This window comes from Tinamus guttatus, unplaced genomic scaffold (assembly GCF_059628265.1).
Source record: "Tinamus guttatus ecotype Peru unplaced genomic scaffold, ASM5962826v1 Tinamus_guttatus_pri_ptg000032l, whole genome shotgun sequence".
Lineage (NCBI taxonomy): Eukaryota > Metazoa > Chordata > Aves > Tinamiformes > Tinamidae > Tinamus > Tinamus guttatus.
This window is the reverse complement of record NW_028288566.1, coordinates 1,652,453-1,676,004: the sequence shown is the minus strand read 5'-3', so window position 1 is coordinate 1,676,004 and position 23,552 is coordinate 1,652,453. Positions and strand designations below refer to the sequence as shown.

General features: G+C 48.3%; 2 protein-coding genes across 2 annotated transcripts in view; one reads left to right on the top strand and one right to left on the bottom strand.

Moving 5' to 3' along the window:
- RHPN1 (rhophilin Rho GTPase binding protein 1) overlaps positions 1-781 on the bottom strand; it is a 32,496-nt gene extending 31,715 nt beyond the window's left edge. The window contains exons 1-2 of the mRNA XM_088531353.1: positions 686-781; positions 312-437 (exon numbers count right to left, since the gene is read on the bottom strand). Of these exons, the coding sequence (XP_088387479.1) occupies positions 312-437; positions 686-781 (222 nt within the window). The remainder of the gene's footprint in view (positions 1-311; positions 438-685) is intronic.
- Positions 782-4,361: 3,580 nt separating this feature from the next.
- On the top strand, positions 4,362-21,237 carry TOP1MT (DNA topoisomerase I mitochondrial). Its single transcript, XM_010227872.2, has 19 exons — positions 4,362-4,423; positions 4,750-4,849; positions 5,010-5,083; positions 5,508-5,652; positions 6,160-6,221; positions 9,013-10,068; positions 11,404-11,519; positions 13,124-13,245; positions 13,627-13,749; positions 14,224-14,411; positions 15,015-15,159; positions 15,802-15,945; positions 16,412-16,597; positions 17,260-17,328; positions 18,395-18,509; positions 19,286-19,413; positions 20,059-20,153; positions 20,852-21,001; positions 21,126-21,237. The coding sequence occupies exons 1-19, from the start codon at positions 4,362-4,364 to the stop codon at positions 21,226-21,228; spliced, it is 3,183 nt and encodes a 1,060-aa protein (XP_010226174.2). The 3' UTR covers positions 21,229-21,237.
- The last annotated feature ends 2,315 nt before the right edge of the window (positions 21,238-23,552 follow it).

The following is a 23,552-nucleotide window of genomic DNA, read 5'->3' as shown; positions in this document are numbered from 1 at the left end:
TCCAAAGCTCCCTCCCAGGGGAGGGAGCTAACGGGAGACACTTAAAGTAGACCTGAAAGCCAATGTTTACCTGCCTTATCACTGCTGTACAACCACTAGTACTCCTTGAAACACCCAAGAGACCCAGTGGAAAGTCACATTGAGCCCCAAGGACCGGTGTCAACCCATGGATAACCCCCACTGGCTTCACTCTGCAGTTATGAGTGACAGCAGGTGGTTTATCAGCCCCATTTTGCTCACAAACACAGGTTGAGCGACCCACAAGAGCAAACATGTGGCGGGTGCACGGGCTTCCCTCGCATGCTAGTTACCTCCGGTGACAAGTGGGAGAGGAGACGATGCTCTGCCGGGCTGACCTGGCTTCCTAGAGGCAAAAAGGAACAGAAAAAAGGAAGGAAAAGCCAAGAGAGGAGTGTTAAACAGGTAGAAAGATGAGGCTGCAAGAGGCTTGCAAAGGAGGCAGCAAGGAGCAAGCAAGAGGTGATGGATGAGGAAGAGGGGGTAAGAGGAGATGGGTCATGGGCTACTGGGTCACGGGCTACTGGGTCACCCTGCAACAACACGAAACGGCCCCAGCAAGATCTGGGCTCCAGGACAGGTCTGAACCACCCCCCAGAGCCACCTCTGCCGCCCAGGGAGGGTCCCCGCATCACCCATCACATCCCCTCGCTGCCACCGGCCTCACCTTGCGGGCGCTGCCGCTCTTGGGCGCTGGCGGGAGCGCGACACCAGCGTCACCGTCGATGGCACCGTCTGGGCGCTCCTCCGCAGGGGCCAGCATCGCCGGCAGACGGGCATCCGTGGGCCTCAAAAGACAGCCTTAAACGGGGGGAGGAGTTAACCCCCCAAAAAAGGCAAAATCAAGTGCCCTGAAAACCCTTAAGAGGAATCACCCCCCAAAAGAGGGGAAATGCAACTACCCCACTAAAAAAAAAAAAAAATCCCTTAAGGGGGGAATCACCCCAAAGAGTCCAACTCAGTGCTCTAATCCTCTTGAGGGGGGAGAACCCCCAAAAAGGGGCAAAACCAAGCACTAAAAAAATCTTTACAGGGAAAGGGTGACCCCAAGATAGGGGCAAGCCACGCTATCCCCAAAAAACTTTAAAAAGGGGGATTCTCCCCCCAGAAAGGTGGGAACCCCCCAAAATCCTTTGGGGGAGGGTGAGGGGGGTTAAACCCAAGGCCCCTTCACCCCAAAGACCCCCCAGAGGTGCCGCTACCCACAGACTTCGGGCGGCGCCGCCGCCAGCAGCCAGGGGGACAGCGATACGCGGGTCTCGGTACCGGGTCGAGCCCCGAGGAGCCGCAGGAACCGCCGCGGCCTCGGCACCAGCCCTGGGGAGCGAGCACGGAGCCGGCGCGGGGCATAAGCAGCGCGGTGGGGCGGGGCCAAGCGCGGCGGCGGCCAATGGAGGCGGTGAATGGCGGGGACGGACGGCTGCATTGCCCAATGAGAGCGCAGCGCAGGGCGAGGCCGGGGAAGGAGCGGTTCGAGGCGGGGCGGGGGCGGGGCGTCGCCCGTGGCAACGGTGGGAATTAGAACGCCGACGACGTCAAGAGAGGGGCGGGGTCTAGCGCGCTCTCCCCACCCCACGACGGGGGGCCCCGCCCCTCGGCACTTCTGGACGCACGACCCCCTCCCCCCGCGCACGCGCGCTCCACATCTGGGCGCCCCTCCCGCCCCTGCCCCCCCCCCGTAAAGCCCCTGCGTTACCTGCACCCTTGCACAACACCTGGATTTTGCCATCCCTCCCCCCTACAACATCTGAGCTGCTGTGGATAGGGTACAATAAGCAGCAGCACCCCCCCCCCCAAGGAGGATTCATTCTGTTGCCTTTGACACCAAAGTAGCATCCAAGCTGCTCCCTCCGTGCCACCACATGGTGCGTGACACCAGAACATCTGGGCCGGCAGATGTGCGCTGGAGCTGGCTCAGCATCCACCAGGGCTGTGAATGCCATGTGTTGGTGCATGTCACCCTGCAAATGTTGTGCCTGGGCCTGTTTTTCCTTCTAAAATAAGGCTAATAAGACTCACACTCGCACGTAACAACTCTGTTTTGTTACCCACAGGATATTTAATGAAAGGGAGAAAGAAAATGAGCGTAGCATACATTAAACTGTTTGCAGTGCGTGATTTCACTTCATAACAGAGTGATTTGGCTAAGCCACTTCCTTTTTTCCCTTTCCCAAAGTTATTCCTTGACTGTTCCTTGGGGCTTGCTTGGAGGGGTTGTGATCCTGGAAGACCAAAGGTTCCAAGGGGCACTTTTGCAGAAGGGCAAAAGGGCCCAAGTCTCAGCATTTCCTATAGAAAGGGTTGTTGAGCATCACAAAGCACAGACATGGCATTTCTCTTTCTTAAAATACTCTCTAATGCTCTAAAAATACACAATTTGCCAGTAAAATTGCCACTGCTGTAATGCTACCTGAATGCGTGGCTGGCTCCAGCTTCTCAGCACAGTTTTCCAGGACCGATGTGTCCTGTAGTTCACTTTCTGCTGACGAGGGAGCCATGCTCAGTCCAATCTGCACTAACACCTTGAAGGCTATTGACACCAACGCAACCCTTGCGGTTGCCAGCAGCTTGGGTGCGTTGGGGACCTGTTTGCAGCCAGCTTGGCTTTCCCGGTGGAAGAGCCCTTGACTGAGCAATGCTATCTCCCCCATTTCCTCCTTTGCAAAGAACTCTGGTCTCTGCAGAGGGAAAATGCTGTATAGCAACATCTAGGTTATCAATGAAGCAGGTTGTGTATTTGGTGGGACAACTCGGGAGAACTTCTCACTTGGAAACCAGCTGAATCCCTGTGGGATCCACCGTGAAGAAGGAGAAGGCGAAGAGGAAAACCCGCGATACGCTGGCTCTGCACCTCTGTCACCCTGAGGAAGGAGGCCGAGAGCAAACAAGCCCTGGCAAGAAGCCCTTGCCTGCTCCCTGCCTCGTGGCCAGCTCCCACCCCCGGATGACTTTCACTCATCCATCAAGAAAAGTGGCTTGGATGCATTTTCCATGGGTGGCGCAACTGGGATCAAAGAAGCCCTCCCGCAGCCAGCCCTGCCCAGGGCGACTTCTGCGACCAGCCTCAACCTTGGCCCGCTACTCGCCCAGACTGGAGAGCTGGATACATGACTATTCCTTTGCTTCTCCTTTTCTTAAAAATTAGGAGTTGCTGGCCCAGAAAAGCTTGCACATCAGTGAATGGAAGTGCATGGTGCTGGGCAGAGTGGGAGAAATTTCCCCATGGAAAAGAAGCTTGGAGGGCTCTGCACTTATTTCTGGCATCCTTGCAACCCCATATGTTGCCTTAATGCTGATTGAGGACAGAAAGGCCTATTCTGAGGCTCCTGTTCAGCTGATAGGAGGTTCCTGATGGGGAAACACTGCAGGTGCAAGCAATAGACTCCTCTGCATGAATAGGGCTGGGAGAGAGGGGGAGCAGGGTGGTGCAAAGGGCTTAGTGCAGGGATGATGAGCTGTATCTTCTGGCCTCCAGCTTCTAAGGCTTATGCTCAGAGACCACCCTGAGATGGGGCTGGGTAAGAGGCAGCTGAGAAAGTCTTGTGTTTGTAAGCAATTCAATTGCCTAACCACAGAGGTGATATCTTTCTTTAAAGGGGAAGACTCTAAGCTGTTTGCACCATGGCTTTTGGGTCCTCTTTGGAAGTCCCCTATTTCTTTCTGAGTGGTGTGAAGTGCTTTCTATCCAGCAACAACCCTTGCAGAAGAGCTGCTGACCCCTGGCTCTCCTAAAATTCATCTTTCAGGCTAAAACTTCATTTCCCAGGATGCATTTTGGGCTGGGGGCCTCCAATCAGGACCAAGGGAGTCTTGAAATACGCTCCCTGTGAGGAAGGCATTGTCCTTAGGGAGCTAGCTGAGGTCTCATTCCACCCTCAGCAGCACCGAGGGAGCCACTCAGCCAGCATGAGGTGAGTGTGGAGGTCTACTAGCAGCTGCAACTACTTATGGAAGGGCTGGTAAAACACAAAGGTTTTCAGTCTGTTTTCTTTAAAAAGTTTGCAGGGCCTGTCCTTTTGCTTCATGGCTTGTGCTTTTATTCTTGAAAGTTGCTTGTTTTCCTAAGAGGGTGAAGTTCTTTCTCAGAGAGCACCTAGCTCTTGTCTCAGATGTAACTTTATTGCTTGTATCTCCTGTATCAAATTTCCAAGCAGAAGCAATGATTTTTGGGGGGAGGTCTCGGGAATCCCTATATATGTAGTTGTGGACCTCAGGATTGAGGCTCAAACAACCCCCTGGCAGAGCTGCCTATGAGAGCAAAACCTCGGTGCTATTGTCTGCATCTTGCTTGGAGTTCTCCTTGGGGATGGCTGAATTAGCCCTGTGCCTGATCATGAAGACCCATGGCGGTCTCGAGGGTGAAGGGTATGAAGACACAGGTGGAGATAAAGAACAGCATCAGTCAGTGGGTACCATTTGCTGTTCTGAGTGGGATGTGGGCAGGGGTGCTTGGGATCTGCAAGCTTTATGTAATCCTGCTTGAAGTGAATGCATGATATCTCTGTAGGGCAGCTCATCCATAGAATAGGCAGCTGTGAGCTCTCTGGTATAGATGCTCCAAATTTCCTTTTAGGGATATTTTTTGGTCCTGCTAGACATAAAGGTTTGGCAATGTGGTTTCACAGCTCATCTCTTGGCAGTATTTGCAGCTTTGCCATAAGCTGGGTGATGCTGGTTGGCCATGGTGATGATGAGATGACTGACTTTACTCATGGAATGATATTTTGCCAGGAAACGCAAGAACGAGTCAGAGAAGGGACAGGATGTGCTGAAGATGCCCAGAAAAAAGGCTGTGAAGGAGGGGCAGGAGGAAACTCCATGCACGGATCAGGTAGGAGGCATCCTACTGGCCACCATCCCTATGTGGGCTTTGGAGGTGACCCTGGAGCCCATCCCATTGGACAAAAAAGCAACAAGTTTTGTGCCCTGCATGTCTGTGGCACAAACTTTCTTTCTGCTAAAACCATTTCTTCCTCCTGGCTTGTGTGGAGCCCTCTGCATCAAAACAGAAGAAGAGAGCATCCAGAATGAAGGGGAAGCCGCTGCAGGAAAACATCATCAGCAGGTAGCTTTTCCCACAAAAGAAATGAGTGGGACTGGAAGGTGCAGCTGGGAAAGAGTTGGAAGCCCTTGGACATGTCCAGGGGGAGGAATGGTCTCCTGGGGAGCTGAGGGTGGCTCTGGATCTCTCTTCCAGTGCTTGTGTTGGAAGCTTTGGGGAAGAATGGGGTGGGGTTGTTGTAGTTTGACCCATAGACATGTTTTCCCTGACTCTGCCCTAGTCAATGCAATTTTTCAGTGGGGATGGGGTCTCAGGGACATGTGTGAGATGTACAAAAAGATTTTGGGCATCTTCTCAGAAAAAGCTGCTGAAGACCCGAGATGCTGTCTGGAGAGAGGAGATAAATGAGATAGATTATCAAACATTTTTTTTTAATGGAAAAAATCTTTTTTTTTTTTTTTTTTTTTTTTTTTTTTTTTTTGCCAAGAAGCTCTCTAAAGCAAGAGGCTGCAGAAGGCAAAGCTCTTAGCTCAACTCTGTGCAATGGGATCCAAGCAAAAGAGGAAGCCATGTCTGAACTGGTATGTGATGGTGCCTATGCTAAAGGATTAAACACTCATGTGATTTGCTTTTGAGGGACATGTGAGGCTTTGTGGCTGGGTATAAGCCCCTAAAAGTGTTCCTTTGAGCACACTGAATTAAATCTAAGAAGCTCTGAATGGCAGGAACAGACCTTGCAAGGAGTTTAGAAGACAATTAGGTTGTGCTTGAGTCTGGTCTAGGTAGGCTTTGAGGAGACTGGAAGATGTTAATGCTTCCCTAGTTCAGGATGAAACATGTGGGTGATTGGGAAGACCTTGCAAATAATAGAAAGTGGCCTCCTGAAAACTTGTGCCACATTTCCTTTTGCTATGTTGGTTTCTGCAGTGTCCACTCTGTGTTTAGGCAGAAAGTTTCTTTTGGTTGTTAAAGAGCAAATTACCCTGAGCTTGTGTACCCCACTGGCCAATATGCACGGCTTTGGGGATGAAAGGGTCATTCTGAGCACTGGATCAAGAGTGGGAGCTGGCCCTAGTGGGGAGCACCAGAACCTTGGTGACTCATTCTTGTCCAAGATGTTTGTTCTTTGCTGCCCTTAGAGAGGGCAAGAAGGGAAAGTGGAGGTGAAACTGGCCATGATAACACTATGCTTAGCCAACTGGTATGTCAAACCATCAGGGCTTGTGGATAGAACCTGGTGGCTCAGGAAAAGCCAGAGGGTCTTTGTGTGTTGGCAGGCAGATGCCCATCCCTGGGGCCTTTAGCTGCTTTGGAGATGCTTGGAATTTGCTTTTTCCTTGAGTTGCTGTCCCTCTTGCAAACTGCCCGAGGCACCTCAGCTCTCCACTGCATCCAGATTTGTGGCCCTGCAAGGACCAAAGGTTGGGCTGCATCCTTCCTAATGGTGTCTTGGTGTTGTTCTTCTCCCCATTGCAAACCCCCAGCATTTGTGTGCAGGGTTTCTTTGAAAGCTCTGGGTACCCTCCCAGATCCACCAGGCTGGTTTTTGACAGTAGCCAAAAGATTGTGAATTCAAGGGCGGGCATATTCCCAAGGACCGAAAGTGTCTATAGCCATAATCAACCTTTAATTAACTCAAGGGTTGTTATTTTATTTTATTTTTTCCTCCTCCTTAATGAGTTAACACTGCTGCTTCTCAGCAGAAAGAAACCCTTGTGTGGTTTTGGCCTCCCTTTAAAGCCTTGGAAAGGGAAACTTGGGGAGCCGGAACTGGTAACAAAATACCAGATGCTTGGTGAGCGTTGGCCAAAACTGAGCCTGGTTTCAGGGTACAGCAAGGCCATTTCAGCTTTTAAAACCTGCCGCTTTTAAACGCAGCACAGTAATGTTTCTGGTTGCCTTTGCAGGTCAACTTTTAGGGCTTTGAACTAAGTCTTGCTTGAGCTCAATTTCTGTTATTCTGGATGTTGTCCTCAGCTTCTGTATCTGTGTGTGTTGTTTGTTTGTTTTGTTTTTCTTCTCACCTTCTCCCCTACCTGCCCCCCAATTTCTGTATCTTTTCATCTCTTCCTTCCGTCCTATTTCCCCTTCTCCTATTTCTGCTGCTGTCTGCCTGCTGCTTTTGACCCCATCTCTCACCATCTGCTATAGTTGCCATTTAATTTGCTAGGGGTAAAGTTGTCACTAATGCATGAAAACTGTCATTCAAGGGATCATATTCCTGGAGGCCTCCTGTCCCTTCATGCATCCTGGTCAGGCTTTTGCACTGACTGTCCCCAATAGCAGCATCACATCTAACGAGTGGTTATTTGGAGCGAGGATGGATTTTTGTGTTCTGGCTCCAAAAAGGACCTTTTTATTGTTGGTGGAGGCAACCTTTGGGTTTCCCATCATTGGACAATGTCTGAGCTGCCCCTATGCTTTGAGAAAACCTGGCTGATTTGGCGTGGCTGTTCTGGGCTTTGCTGCTCCTAGTTTCCATTCATGTTGGAGGAGGAAGGGAAGATGCCATGGGCATTATGGTGTTTCTGATGGCTCTGGGTGGGATTCATCCACTGCTGCCATCCATCTCTTGCAGGAGCAGCCTGAACCCACTGTCAGCCAAAGACCAGCTCTAGGGCAGGAGAGCATTACAAGGTAGGTCCATTGGGCCACTTTGCCAGCTTCATGTTTTCTGGGTGATCCTAAAGCCAGAAAAACATGGTAGTGAGGGGACCAAGGCCTGGGAAACGGGCGTTTCTCCCTCTCACAGGCCTTTCAGATCTGGGCAGAGATACGAAACTGAACTCGGATGATCCTTTCTGCGTCTCAGACTCAGGGGCTTTCGTGTCTGCTTGAGAAGCCTTTAATATTAAAGACCTTCTGGGGAAGGAGCTGATCCTGAAACCTTGCATGTCTCCTGAGTCATGGATTCCTCGGCACCGTGCTCGCTCCCTGAGGAGACCAGGACAGCCGAGCTTGTTCTGCAGCAACTTATTATTTACTCTAATAAGTTGGGTGGAAGTTGTGCAATGATAGCTTTAGAAATGCAGGAAAAGTTGTCCAGCTCCAAGTTTGTTGCTTCCTGTGCGCTGATGCTGCTCCTGTGGCTGGAGCCTCCAGCCTCTCGGGGAAGGAAATTGTGGAGCTAGGGCAGGGCTATGGGAAAATGAGCAGTGCTCCATGACTTATTTGACCACAACTTTGCTTTGGGACAATCGTGAGCCCTGCATTGCACTGAAGTCCCAAATTCCCCTTTCTGGGAATCCTCTATGGAATGTTTTGACTAAAAGCAAACTATGACCCCGCTTTGCGGTGAGAAATGCAGCTGGTCCTGGACTTTCTCTGATGGTGGCATCAAATAAGCTAGTGATATTTCAAAACTGGACCCCCTGAATCCTCCTTGGGCTCTAACCAAGGGTTTGGCAACCAGGCTGGACTAGTCCAGGCAGCAGAGCTTGTGACCCTGCCTGGTTTCTTCAGGAGGCCACCATGGCCTTGATCCCAAAGAAATTTTGACCTTGACATAGGCTTCTTTCCCCACCCACTTGCCCGTCATTTCCCCCCCCCCCCCTTGAGACTTTCTTGCTTTTTTAAGCTTTGTTATTCCCAAATCCACAATCTGGGGCCACCACATTGCTGTGGCAGATAGGTCAGGTCTCTGCTGCTTTGGGAGATCTGTATTGGCCACAGCAGCCATAATGCTGCCATCCCAAAATACAAATATCTCAGTGCTTTATTGATACTTCTGGTGCTGATGCTTTGCCTTGGCTTATGTGTGCACTGGAGGCAAATGAGGCTAAATGTAGCTGTGCTGTTCGCTGCAGGTCAGAGCATGAGCCCTGGAGAACAGGAACAAAGAGACGGAGGATACCCAGAGCTGGGGTAGGAAACTTCCTGACTGTGGCAATGGCTTCTTTGTGTGCATTGGAGCTCTTGGATCATCCTTCCTGACTTGAATATTTTCTTCCTTTTTTGTTGTTGTTGTTGTTGTTGTTGTTGTTTGTTTTTGTTTGTTTGTTTTGGAAGGTGTCAAGGCAGCAGGATGTGAGACCGGAGGTGGCATGTGTCCATGGAGAGTTGGTGGTTTTGGGAGAGACCATCCTGGATGAAGCAGATCAGGATGTGGAAGAGAGAAGGAGAGCGGAGAAGGAGCCAGGTGCCCGAGACCTGAAGAGGAAATGGGGAGGAAATGGAGAAAAACAAGAGCGAAGGAAGCGGCAGAAGAGGGGACTGATGAGGAAAGATCCTAAGGAGGAGGATGAGTTGGAGGAAGAGGACCTGGGGATGCAAGGAGAGGAGCAGAGTGCTGGGAAAGGAGAGGATGAGCAATCAGAGCAGGGGAAAGCCAGGAAGAAAACTAGGAGCACCAGCCCTATTCCAGAAAAGGGTGATGGGGCTGGTGATGGTGAGAAAAGGGCTAGGAGAGGGGATGAAGTGAGAGGGGAGGAGGAGGGTTGGGGGAAGCGAGAAGGGACTGCCTGGGGTAAGGGAACAAGGGCACAGACAATCCAGGATAAGAAAAAGCAGGTAAAGTTGAAGGCAGAGAAGAGCAAAAAGGTGAAATCAGAGCAGGAAAAGAGCAGGGACAAGAAAGAAAAGGGGGAAAGGAAGAAAATTAAGAATGAAAAGGTTTCAGAAGTAGAAAAGACAGATGAGGAACAGGAGAAACAAGAGGGACCAGGAGGAAGCGAGGGGCAGGTTGGAGAAGAGAAGGAGAGCAAAGATGGAAAGGGAATCAAGCAGGAGGGGGAAGAAGAGGATGAGCAAGGGGGTGAAGGTCTGGGACCAGCCTGGAACATGGAGTTTGGGCAGGAGGCAAAAGATGAAGTCGATGGGGGGACAGAAGTGCCGAGGAAGGGCAAAAAGCAACAAGCCAAAGCGAAAAAGCCAAAGGAGGAAGAAAAAGAGAAAGGGAGAAAGAGCAAAGAGAAGAGCAAGGAGACAGAGACCCTAGAGAAAACCCAGAAAAGGAAATACAAGGAAGAAGAAAAGAACAGCAAAAAAGCTAAAAAGGAGAAAAAAGTAAAAGAAGTAAAGAAAGAGAATATAGAAAACAAATGGAAATGGTAAGTGCTCTGCATGCAGCAGTTTTTGGCCTCTGGATAGGTTGAACTTCAATGCAGCTGGAACTGTAGTTTTATTTCTTCTGGTAAAACTCTAGGAAAAAGTTTATTTTTTCTTCTTTTAAAATTACCCTTTTGTATCTCCTTGGGTATGAGACCATGGTGAATTTTTACAGCAATTTTTGAATGCTATAGGAAAGGCTTTTGGGGATGAGAGGTGTGGGAAAAGGTGGCTTCAAAAATGGAAGGATGCTTTCCTGCTCTTAGCAATCCCCTGTGACACCACTTTTACCCCAAAAATGTACCTGGGACTGTTTCCCAGAAGGCTTTGGTGTGGAGGGAGGGAGTTGTGCATCCTGGACTACTTGGAATATGCCAGGGATGGATTTGGGGATGGAGGATGCTTGGCCGGCTCACTGCACTGCTGTGATGCTTCAAGAGTGTCCGTCTGTCCATCTGCGTGTACGGATGGATCTTGGTGCTGGAATGAGGCATCCACAGTGCCCCACTTGGCCCCTAGGCCTTCCGCCAGCAGGTCAACCCAGGACAGGTGAGAACTGGCCCAGGGTGATTGCTGGTGGTGCGAATCGTGCTGGATCCATTGCTTTGCCTTGTGATGCCCCCAAACCACCCATGTTTTCTGAGGACGAGGCACCTCTTGGGAAGATTGATTTTATTTTACCTCCCCTTCCTGGGGGGAGGAGACAGGTTTGAAATTCTTCCACAGCACTGCTAGGGCAGAGATGCTGAGGTTTTCATTCCCAGGGGGAATTTTTGCTATGCTTTCCCAGAAATTCCTGGCTTCTTGGGTAGGCTGGGGTTAAATGGCATGGTGCCTGTGTTGATTCCTCCTTGTGCTCCTCCACCACATGGGATAAATCCCCTTCTTGTCCTGATGCACCATAACAAGTTCAGCCATGGACATATACCGCTGCCTCAATTTCTCTAACCTTAATTATGTTTTTAATGTTATTTCTCTACTACTGCAGGACAGATTTTATATTTATTTACTAGAAGTGCTGTATATCCTAATTTTATAGTTTCTCCCAACTTTGCTGGATGGTGTGGGCCTATCAGCATTAGGATTGCAGGTGTAAGCTGCACAGGGTGCTGGTGTCCTGGCCACAAGCGTGGTGTGATGTGAGCCTTCCTCTCTGGGATATGCATGTGCTGTCTCTTGTGCCCAATAAAATAGCAAGACTAGGGAGGAAGAGCGTGTTGGCCCTTGTAGCCCTCTCTGCTTGCCAAGCATCTTGCTGGAGGGAAAATCTCTCCCTGATATCCAGAGGTGAAGCCTATGGTGGTTTAAGAATGCTCTCCTGTATGTGTCTGTCTCAGGTGGGAAGAGGAGAAGATGGGTGATGGGATAAAGTGGAAGCAACTGGAGCATAAAGGCCCCTACTTTGCCCCCCTCTATGAACCGCTGCCTGAAAATGTCCAGTTTTACTATGATGGTATGTCCATGGTGGCTGGGGTAGGGGTTGGTTGTCTGGAGGTGGTGGGTGGTCTAAGAGGTGGTGCCACTCTCATAGGAATGATCCCTCACCCAAGCACAGGTCAAAATTTACTACTTTATCCTTGAGTATTAAGTTTTTATCAAGGTGTTTGGCCCATGTTATGGGTTCCTGGGAGTTATTTAGTGCTAATGAGCCCATGCTGCTTGCAGACATGTGAGTCCTGTGCATTTCTGCTGTGCAGAGCATCCTGGGCTAAGGTAAGGGCTCGTGCTTGTGCTGCAAGAGCTGTGCCCAAACTGAAGGTGTAAGGATATGGGACTGCAGCTCCACTGCACCTTGGATTTCACCAGAGAAACAAGGCGTCATGATGACTTTGCTCAAAGTCTTCATGTATCTTCTGCACCCTCCCATGAAGCTGATGCCTTACAGCAATTCGGTAGGGTCTGGGTCCTCCTCAGCCTCTAATGAGGCTGATGGAGCTCTTGAAAACCCAGATGGCTTCTGTGTGTTTGTTTTTAACAAAGGTGGGGGGAAAATGACTCTTTGTGGAAAAGAGATGCTAAGCAATGCTCCTGTCACCAGAGGGCACTGCTGGTACATCGATAGGGCTGTCAGTTTTGGTTTTGCTTTGGGATTTTTTTGGCTTCTATGAAGAGAAGCCGTACAGATATCTGACTTTTTTTGAATGGGGCTGTGCATCCCTTTATCTCTCTGGGGCTGCACATCCCTGCATTCTGGTTCTCGGGCAGTTGGGGATACACTTGGCCCTTGGCACAGGGATGCAGTGGGTTGCATACATCTGCATTGGGAGACTTTGGCACAGGGTCTTTGGTGACATTAGCTTGCTTGCTGGGGAACATAACAGTTTCAGGATGAAAAAAACATTTATGCTTAAGCAACAGTCTCAAGGAGCAGGAGACCAAGTCTGATCCAGAACGTGTAGGTTGCTGGTGCCACAGACTTGTGCTGATCTCCTATGAACCTGTGACCCATTGTGTCTAGCAACTCAGCTGGACATCAAGAATCCCCAAAATTGGAGCTGCTGGCACAGGCAGCATTGAACTGTTCCATGGAGCTCTGTGGAGTGCTTCTCCTGCAGCTTACTTAAGAAACTGATAGATTGCTGTTACACAAGTTTATTCTTTGAGCTTCCTGTGGTTGCTCTGTCACATGGAAAAGTGTTTTGAGATGAAATATCTCCAAGTAGGATCCAGCTTCAGCACAATTGTGTTCCTGGAGGAATGGAAGGAACCAGGGTTGGAAAATAAGCCTTCCTAGGTTGCCCTTTATCACCAGCGTGACAGCAAGCTTGGGGCTTGGCATCACATGGAAGCTGCTGAAAGTCCCATGGCTCAGTGACCTTAACATAAATCAGGATTTCTACTTGCCTGGGAAAGAAAATGAAGTGTGTGATTGCAGATCAACCATGGCAGCATCTGACTTGAGATATTGATCTGTTAGCGAGGCTGTGCATGGTGCCAGGTCCCTGTTTCAGCAGTGCAAACTTGATGTGCCAAGTGTAGTCTTGCCAAGTGATTGCTCAGGATGTTTTTGCTGGGCTGTCTGCATAACTGAAGTTAACGTGTTTGTTCTCTTCCTAGGTAAACCTCTGAAGCTGAGCTTGGCCACTGAGGAAATAGCCACCTTCTATGCAAAAATGTTAGATCATGAGTACACAACCAAGGAGATTTTCCAGAACAACTTCTTCAATGACTGGAGGAAGGTATCTTCTCTTCAGGGCCTTTCTTAATGACAGTATTCAGAGCAAAGTCAGGTTCCTGGTGGGTATGATGGATGGTCTGTGGTGCAGGAAGAAGGAAATGCTTCTTCTGAAGCTTAACTTGTTATATCCTCAGGGTGTGTGGGTTTGGGTCAGGGCTTGCTCTTTGCGGTGTCCTTGAATGTTTGACAGTGGCGCTTAGTGTCAACCCCAGGTTTAGTGGCACAACACAAAAAAGAAGGCACTGGTCTTGCAAGCAGCCTCACGAGCAACTTGAGAAGTGTGTGCCCATATGCATCTCTCTGAAGAATTAACCTGGCTAGCTAGCACCCAAAATCTGTTTTGCCTCCTTGCTTTACCCACCTCCTTTGATCTCTTTCTCAGGAAATGACCCCAGCAGAGCAGAAGATAATCAAAAACCTGGAAAAGTGCGACTTCAAGGAGATCCACAAGTACTTTGTGGACAAAAGCGAAGCACGGAAAGCTCTCTCGAAAGAGGAGAAGCAGGTAAGGCTCCCTTGGTGTCTGGGGCTAATTTGATATGTTTTGGGTACAATTCAGGTGTTTCCATTCTTCTTTGGCCTTTGAACATCTTGGCCTTTGAAGCTCTTTGGCCTTTGAACCAGTTCCTGCCTCTCCATCACATAGCTCTTCATTAAGTCATTATCCATTATCATTAAGATACCCTGCATTTCCTGGCTTTTCATGATTTGGAGGAGGTTGCACCTTGCTAAGGTGTTGGTAGTCTCTGTTCTCTTGACATCTCTAGGCTGGCACAGGATCTGCCTTGGCCTGAGCATTTGCAAAGATGGAGATACTCCATGTGTTGAGTGAGCTTAGACCTTTGCTAGACTTTCAGCCTTTCAAAGCTCTCTTTCCTGGATTGCTTCCTCCTGAGAAAAGAGGGTGATGATGAGCAGGTGTGAGCCATGGGGTTTCAGCTCTGTCTGTGGGGTGATGGTGGGATGGTACTCGTTTCAGAAGTTGAAAGAGGAGGCAGATAAGATACAGGAGGAGTATGGATACTGCATCCTTGATGGGCACCGAGAGAAAATAGGCAACTTCAAAACCGAGCCACCAGGGCTGTTTCGTGGCCGTGGTGATCACCCCAAAATGGGCATGCTAAAGAAGAGGATCATGCCCGAAGATGTGGTCATCAACTGCAGCAAGTGAGTCACTGTTCTTTTCTGGCAAATCCTATTCTGGATACTTTTGCAGTGGGCACCCAAGTTAGGCCTGACTTTCTGGGGAAGTCAGTCAACAGCTCCTGCCTCTCATCAGTACTGGCACCTTCTGCTAGACATCAGCTGCAAATGCTGAAATGCTCCTCTGGCCTCTCCCATGCCTTCCTCCAAAATGACGGGTTTCTCTTCACTTTACAGGTCCTTCATGTTGGCTAGAAGCATTAGGCGTTTCCCTTCTCCCTGGAAAGAGCAAAAATAGCAATAAGTGGGAGTGTTCTTCTGCCTTTGAGTTATATAAATTGGATTGATCTTACTTCCTCCTAAAGGAAGACAGTGTGGTCTCGGCTCAAAACATGTCCTCACTCCCACGCAGCCTAGCAAATTCACCAGTAGTTCTTAGCACCCGAAGTGCAAAAATCTGATTGTGTTATGGAATAATTTGGAGGGGATCTGTTCCTTCTGTGAGCAATGCTAGAACTTCTTGACCTTTGCCCACAGTGAACAAGTTATTGAGCTGTTGACCTGTTTGTTCTCCCTCTGTGGCCTCTCCTGTGCTTAGTACTGGTGTAATCCTGTTATTGCCTGCAGGGACTCCAAGATCCCAGAGCCACCAGCGGGACACAAGTGGAAGGAGGTGCGCTTTGACAACACGGTCACCTGGCTGGCTTCTTGGACGGAAAACATCCAGAACACATTGAAGTACATCATGCTGAACCCTAGCTCCAAGCTAAAGGTCAGAGTGATGCTGCTGTTAGGGCAAGCATCTTACCTTTTTGAGATGCTGGCCTTGCATGTGCCACACTACTCACCTGCCTTTTGGGAAAGGCAGCTAAAAACAGCGTAGGAAGTGGAAATGCCAATGGTTTTCAGCTTGGGTCCTGCTGAAGAATTGCTAATGTCATCCTAAGTCAGTATCTGCTAACCAATACATGCCGTGTTGTCCAGCTCATGTTATTGTAACTCCTTGCTTCTCGCTCCCAAGGCCAGGTGAAGGTTGGCAACCATGTAGAAATGTTTCCAGAAAGCACATCGTGTCAGTCCATGGTGGTGTTGCCCAAGCAGCAGCATTTGTGGACATACAGCACCTGGCTCCTTGCTTGCTAGGTACTGGTCTGAACAGTTGGAGGGTGCCTCCAGACAGAGAAGCTGAGTCTTGACCATCCTGGTCTGGAGCAGCCAATAGAGGGCATAAAGCTTATTTGGGGTTTCTATCTATTCTAATATTTCCAGTTCATAGATTAAAAAACTAAATGAACAGTGACTACTGAGCAATATTTATACTCTGGAAAGCATCATGTCCTCACAAAAGTGTCTAGCTTGAGGAGATGGACAGAAGGTAAAGTACTAGTAGAAATATCTCTGCTTTTCTTCTCAGGGGGAGAAGGACTGGCAGAAGTATGAGGTAGCTCGTCGCTTAAAAGATGTTGTCCACAAAATCCGTGCTCAGTACCAAGCTGATTGGAAGTCCAAGGAGATGAAAAAGCGGCAAAGAGCAGTAGCTCTCTACTTCATTGATAAGGTACCTGTAGCCTCAGCCTAGCCCTCAGATACCTTGTACCTGTTGGGTTTGGGGCTTAACTTTACATTTATTTTTCTTGGTGTCTGCCAACAGTGCTAGCTGGGATTTGGTCCAAGTGAGGAAGCTGACCATAGTTATAGATCATGGGTGTCTCCAGCTTTCTGCTGATCCTTGTGAGATGCTCCTGGTTGTGTGGCAATGCATAGACTTTACAGATCCTTGTGCTCTACCAGAACCCATGTCTCTGTGATAGCAATGTTCCTACCTCGAGGAAAGATTTTTGGGTGGTCTTGTAACAGGGGTAACCTGCTGCTGGGTTCAGCCCTTGCTTGGTAGAGCTCCACCAGCTCATTCAGTGTGGCACTCAAGTGAGCTTTTTTCCTCATGCTTGAAGATCTCCCCATAGATACTCTGTAACTGTAGAAAGGGGTCTTGGGGCAGATGTCTCCACTGTGTGCCTTTCTAGTTGGCCCTACGAGCTGGCAATGAGAAGGAGGAAGGGGAGACGGCGGACACAGTTGGCTGCTGCTCTCTGCGTGTTGAGCACATTAAACTATACCACAAGCTGGATGGGCAGGAGCATGTGGTGGAATTTGACTTCCTCGGGAAAGACTCAATCCGCTACTACAACAAAGTGCCAGTGGAGAAGCTGGTGAGTAAGGCAAAGATGGAGGCAGCGGCACATGCAGCAATGTGATTGGTGGTTAACTGGGTGGCTTGGTGCAGTTGCTGGTCTGTCAGTCCCAAATCTGTATCTGATCCATGTGGTGATGATGTCTCGTGTGTTAACCATACGGTGATAGCATGTGGCTCAGATGCAAAAATGATGGATGAGAGGAGCAGTGTGAGCATGCTTTGCCTGCCACGGAGGAGGAGTGGTAATTCAGAGTATAGGTCTTAAGGCTGTCTGTTTTTAGCTCACAAGTCTCTTAACATGAGACCTGCAAGCAATTGTGGCAGCAGGAACCATGAGAGAAAACCTACTGGTCAGGTATCTTTAGTTGACTGGTGGGAAATAGGAGTTGAAGTGTACCCATTGGATAGATGATTCTAATGCTGTTTTTAGGGAAGCTGCAATGCCAGGCATAACAGTGATGGGGGAAATAGGGATTATGGCAGTATTCTTGACTGGAGGTCCCAGTAGAAGCTCCTCATGTTGAGCAGACCAGCAGTACGGTGTGATGCATGTTCCACAAGTAGAATCTGTGCCCAGATGAGTTGGGATGGGCTATAAAGATGCAGATGGAAAAGAGATGTAAGTATCTGGGAGTGACTTGCTCTTTGTTCTTAACCTGGGCAATCCTTTCCTCCTAGGTCTTCAAGAATCTGCAACTTTTCATGAAGAACAAGGACCCAGGAGATGACCTCTTTGACAGGCTCAATGTGAGTTGGGGCCCCATGTGAGTTGGGGCTCTCTGCCCTTGAAACAGTGTTGACAGCCTGCAAAGAATGTAAATGGCCTGTGGCACCCTGATCTATAACTGTGGGTTTCCTGTTTCTTCTCAGCATATTTTGTCTTGATTTAACTTCTCCAGCAAGGCTGATGCTGCTGTCTGAATCCCTTGATAGATGCTGTGATATCTTCAATTCTCTTGCTGCATTGGTGATATCTCAATTAACCCAAATCCAGGCTCAGTGCCTGCACCGTTGAGTAACCTCCTGGTTACCTCCCACTGCCAAAGAGAGGACTTTTTGTTCATTTTCACTTTTCTCATCTGCCTGCCCCCACACAGGTGTTTCTGGGGTGCTTCTGGTGTTGTCACACCTCAGACTTTAATGCTTTGGCACCTCTCTGCGCTTCAGCAGAAGTGTGAGAGGCTGCCTTGAAGCTGAGGCCGCTGGAGAGAGATGACGCAGCCTTTTCTCTCTTGTCATTACCCGCCTCCCTTGCAAAGACTTGTCCCCTTTTGCGGTGTGGGGCAGAGGGTGCTGCCTATGTCCCCTATAGTGTCACTTGTCTGCCTACATCCCCTATAAAGCCATTTGCTCACCTTTCCTCTAGAAAAGCTGATACTGTCTAGTTATATGGGCTTTCTCTATGGAGATCTTTCTGGGTAAAAAGTAAAGCTTTCCTCTAGAGCCTAAATGACTTTAGTTTTAGCATCTTCTGATCTGATTGCAGCCCTCTGGACTCAGTAGCGCAAAAGAACTGGATGTGCCATATGTGAGATATGCATGTCCAAGAGGACATCTAAAATCCAATGCCACAAATGTTTTTTTCTTTTAATTGCTTGTTTGTTTTCAGAGATGGTTTTTCATGAATTTTGGTGGACTATGTGTCAATTTACTGTAGATAAGGGCCTGACCCAACTCCTTAAGTAGCTCGGCAAACTACAGGATCTTTATTTGCTCGTTTGAAGGTCTGAGGAAAAAATGAGCTTTGTTATCTTGGCTTCTTGTTCTCTTCCTTTCTTGCTTTCTCTGCTCTGTCCTATCCTCCCTCCTCCAGACATCCATCTTGAACAGACATCTCCAGCATCTGATGAAAGGCTTGTCTGCCAAGGTGTTCAGGACCTACAACGCCTCCATCACCCTGCAGGAACAGCTCAAAGTGCTCACTAATGGTAAGTTGATCTTCGCAGTATGATGAGCTGTCTCGTGGGAGGCAGTGGGCTTGGAGATTTCTGTTCTCCACCTTGGGGTCCCTATAAACACCTGCTCTTCCACGGCAGAGGGTGTACCACATTTAGTAGTATGTAACTTAGCTGGGGGCATAGAGCATTTCATGAACCATCCTAAGTGAGAAATCTTGATGCCCAGTCTGTGATAGTTCTACTAACATAGCCAAGACAGGATTATTATTATTTTTTTTTCCTTCCTTGCATGGTTGGTTGCATTATCCTTGCTTGGATAGCAGAGAAAGGCAGTGAGATGCAATTTGGTGCTTCCCGAAAGGGGTCACAGAATCACAGAATGTTTGAGGTTGAAAGGGACCTCTAGAGATCTAGTCCAACCCCACTGCACAAGCGGGGACGCCTAGAGCACGTGGCACAGGGTGACATCCAGGCGAGTTTTGAAGATCTTCAGAGAAGGAGACTCCACAACCTCTCTGGGCAGCCTGTTCCAGGACTCTGTAACCCCTCCAGGAAAAAAGTCCTTCCTCACATGGAGGTGGAACTTCCTATGTTTCAACTTGTACCCATTACTCCTTGTCCTGTCACTGGCTACTGTGGAGAAAAGCTTGGCCCCATCCCCAATGTCCTTTGCCTTGAGAAATTGGTTATTACCAATTGCTTGGGGAAAGGATGAAGAAGGCCAATGATTCTGTGTTGTTTTAGTCTGTTTTCTCCTTTTCCTGGGCTCTGAGGGGAGTCATAGTGATGCTTTAGTTGAATTCCAGCTGGAGACAGTGTTGCTGGAAAGCTCCTCTCCTACAACCGAGCTAATCGAGCTGTGGCCATCCTGTGCAACCATCAGAGATCCGCACCAAAAACCTTCGAGAAGTCAATGCAAATCCTCCAGACCAAGGTGACACAGATTAAACTCTGAGACTGATCCCTCATATTTTAGATTTTTTTTTTTTTTTTAGTGGGGAGTGGAAGAATTGTTAGCCTGATGCCTAAAGAGATAACATTCATCAAGAGTGGTGGGAATGAATCGGAACTAGAGGCTCCTGTGAACCAGTGGAGGGACGACATCAACCCAGGAGCTGAAAGGGAAATGGGGAAGCTTGAACAGAGGATAAAGCACACTTGACAGTATATCATCTGTTGGTGTATTTAGATTGAGCTGGGTGCCTTTTGGGATGACACATAGTTATGGTTCAACATAATTGGAACCAGGGCCAGGTGTTTGAGTGCTCTTTGCCCTGTTTGCAGGGCCAACTGAAACTTAGCCAGTCTGCTTTGGGATCACCTCAAACTATTACTTGTCACAAATGGTTGCTCAAGAATAACAGATCAGTGCTGCAAGTGTTTCTGGCATCCGTGCTGTAAGGTTATTTTGCAAGATGCCAAGAAATGCTTGATCTATAGCAGGTGCTTCAGGTGTTGGACACTTGGCCTGGATGAATGTCTGAGAAATTGATGAGCAAATGTGATAAACAAAAATGGAAAGTCAACTGAAATCTCTGGAGGACAGAAACATGGGATCACTTTGTATTTGTCTTTGCAGATAGATGCCAAGAAGCAACAACTGGAGGAAGCCCAGCTAGAACTGAAGAAAGCTGAAGATGAGCTCAAAGACAAAAATGATGATAAAACAGAGGTGTAAGTGGCTCTCACAATCCTCATTTGCAGAGCCACCTGCAAGTCTGGGACCTGTAGGTGGCATAGTCATGCCCAATACCCTCCATGCAGCTCATGAGAACAGGAATGCCCATGGTTGGGTCCTGAGTGCCTCCCATCCCAAGCAGATGAGTGGAATTCTTGATGGTTCCCTGCAAGAATAGGATTGCAAAGAGCTCCTTGAGTGGGAAGGGGATCCTTAGTGCTAGGGCACATTTCTGCTTACACTTCCACACAGAGCTGCTGACTTGGAACTGCCCTGCAAATGCAGTTTTTATAAAGGATGCCTGGACCAGGATCAGAGCTATGAAGGCATGCATTGGCATGTGTTTACATGAGGGATATAGTGTTGGATCTTGGCGTATCTGTCACTTGCAGCAAGTGTTGTATGAGGCCTGTCCAATATGGGTTGGTGCCCAGAGACAATGAGGCTCATTTTTGGGTTCTGCTGAGGGGCTTCTTGCTTTCTGCTCGCATCATCTGTTAGTGAATTGCAGAGATAGTTGTTGCTCATGCATGCTGGGTTTGAAGAGACAGTCTCCATTGATGTAGGCTTTTGTGCTAGTCTCTTTGGTGCTAATAATGTGCTTAAAAATAATAATAAAAAAAATCTCTGCATTTCACCTCTGCTCTTCTTTCTTACCTTTGATGCACTGTTTGTGTTGCTTTTCCACACTCAGTAATGTGCAGAAGAAGAAGAAGCTGTTGGAGCGACTAACAGAGCAACTGGCCAAGCTGGAAGTCCAGGCCACAGACAAAGAGGAGAACAAGCAGATTGCTCTGGGCACGTCCAAGTTGAATTACCTGGACCCCAGGATTACCATAGCCTGGTGGGTCTTGGGTATGCTCTGGGGCAGATGCTCCTGTAGATATGTCACAGAGCACCAGAAGGGACACTCCAGATGATAGCGAGTAACCTGTGATGTGTCTCTGCTGCCTTGTGCTCCTGTGTAGGTGCAAAAAATTTGGTGTGCCCATTGAGAAGGTCTACAACAAGACACAGAGGGAGAAGTTTGCCTGGGCCATTGACATGACTGATGAAGATTTTGAATTCTGAAGAAAAAAATGCCTTTCCTCTTACCTGATGCTCTTTTGCTGCTGTTGGAATATGTTTATGGGCTGCAGCAATTGTTGGTTGTTGGGGAGAAATGTGAAAAGGGACAATTTGATACAAATTGACACAAAAAGGTATTTTGTGCTTTCTTTTTTATAAAAAAAAGGAAAAACGTGTGCTTTCTCATGGAAACAAGTACCACTGACTTGTGACACTTCTCCTGACTGTAGGGACCTTAGCATGAACTTTTAACTCTTTCCAGTTAGAACTGTCAAGTGCTTTAGATCTCTTTCCTTCCTCCTCCAGAGTCAGGGAAGAAGATAGAATATGAGCCTTAATTGTGCAGATAAACAAGGTAAAATGATCTAATCCCATCTTCCCTGCACATTGGAGATGCACTGCCCTTTTAAGACTCTCAGAATTAACCTGACAGGAAACATAGCGCTGTCATTGCCTTAAGAGAGGCGGCTGCAGGAAAAGGCATGAGCCTGGCGTTGGATGCTCTGGGAGAAACAGGATTCTCTGGGTTTTGCAGGATGTTTAATCGGGCTGAAAGAATGCCCTTTCCCCTTCAGAAGGGGAGAGAAAGGGGAGAAAAGTGCCTTCCCCCCTCCCCCCTCCTCACCCACAGTGGAAGGTTTCCTGATGGAGAACTCATGTCACTGCAATAGAAGCTTTGTCCAAGCAAGCTGACTTCAGATCAGAGGGCTGAAAATCATCTTAGTGTGAACAAAGTGCACTTTAACCACTCCTGTGTGGCATAGAGCCTTAGTTTATCCCCATAGACCACAAGAGAAGATCTGGTGTATTTTTCTGCCCCTCCCCCCCACACTTATTTCCACGAGTTTGGCTTGCATTTCTACAGTGACACTTGTAGAAATAAATCTTTGAGCCAAGGATTTCACATGGGGAAAGGATGATGCTGGCAGGGACAGAACAGATGATGGAGGGATGTGGGAATGCTGAGAAGCAGCTTGCAGTGCTGCTCATCACAGTGAGAGCAAACCATGGGATGACAGCTTTGACACCATGCATCTCCTCCTGCCCTGGACTTGTTCCATGGGGAAATGCCTGTTGCTGGGCACAGAGCAATATTTAGGGAAAGAGTGTAAAGTGATGGTGCTTGCTGTGCCATTGGCTGCTTCTCAGTAGAAACCGTGAGATTGGTGTGTAGCTGGAACGCAACACACCTAAAGATGTGCTAAGTGAGCTGTTACAGTGGCAGCAAAGCTGTCTTGCAGCTCGTTCCAGTAGCTGTAGTCCAAAGTGTTCAGAGTTTCTGGTGTGTGTGTGTTTACAGATGCTTTTTCTTGTGTTCAAATTATTGCAATTTGTATTATTTTGTAATTGAAATGAGTTTCATTAAGACTGAAAGTGATTTTTCTGAATGTTGGTGACTGGTGTTTGGAGGCTTTTTTCTTTTCCCCAATTCATCCAAGGCACTGTTGTGATGAGAGGCACAGAGGACTGGGATGGGGGATGATGTATAATGTGGACCTGTGTGCATACAGTTTTCTGCAGGGAGTTAGCCTGGATAGGTAATCCTTTGTGCTTGAGCAAAGAGCCTGTCCCCAGACCTCAAACACATTTGTGGTTGGCCCATAAGACCCTTAAGTACCCATATGCAAAACTGAGCCACCAGAATTAAACTGCTGTGTGTTAGCTGAGCCATGATAAATGTGAGAGAAAACGAACAGGTGAAACAAACCCAGTTTTATCTCATGTCAGCAGTGGGTTTGGAGCATGCAAACATTGGCTTTTCAGCCACTTGGCTGTGATGCTTATGGCATGGTGATAACTGGCTCATATATGGTATACCAAGACACCTGGATTCTAAATCATGGATTAAAATTATTCTGAATGCTGACAAAAGTGAAAGGTGTCTGTTTTTTTTTCTTTCTCTCCCTACCTGCCACTCTGGGCCTTATAATCTGCCACAGCCAGGTGAGTTATCAGCTGTAAAAATGAAAGGCAGGAGCTGCCAAACATGCCCTGGCCCACACACTGGGTTTGTTCCTGTGAGCCCAGGGGGACCAGCTCAGTCCCAATGTGTTGCAAATATTTTTCTGCCCACCCTGCCAAATGCAGCCTGATGCTGTTGTCCTCCAGAGCTGTTTGAACTGTAGAAGGAAGAACTGCTTTATGTGAATATTCACTATTAACTGTGTCATCCTGGGCAAGGGGGGAAGCTGATAATTCTATTGGAGCCCTCAGAGAAACATGGATCCTCCTTTCCAGGAAACTAGTGCTAGGAGCAGAATAAAAGAGCAAGATGCAAGTGAGCAGAGCCTTTGTGGATGTTTGCATTGAACCAATGCGTGTGTGTG

Bases quoted from the DNA above. Each gene is read 5' to 3' on its own strand.
- TOP1MT (XM_010227872.2), top strand. From the start codon at position 4,362: ATGGCGGTCTCGAGGGTGAAGGGTATGAAGACACAGGTGGAGATAAAG. The intron at 4,424-4,749 runs GTGGGTACCATT...ATATTTTGCCAG, and splicing joins ATAAAGAACAGCATCAGTCA to GAAACGCAAGAACGAGTCAG. The intron at 17,329-18,394 runs GTGAGTTGGGGC...TCCCTCCTCCAG, and splicing joins ACCTCTTTGACAGGCTCAAT to ACATCCATCTTGAACAGACA.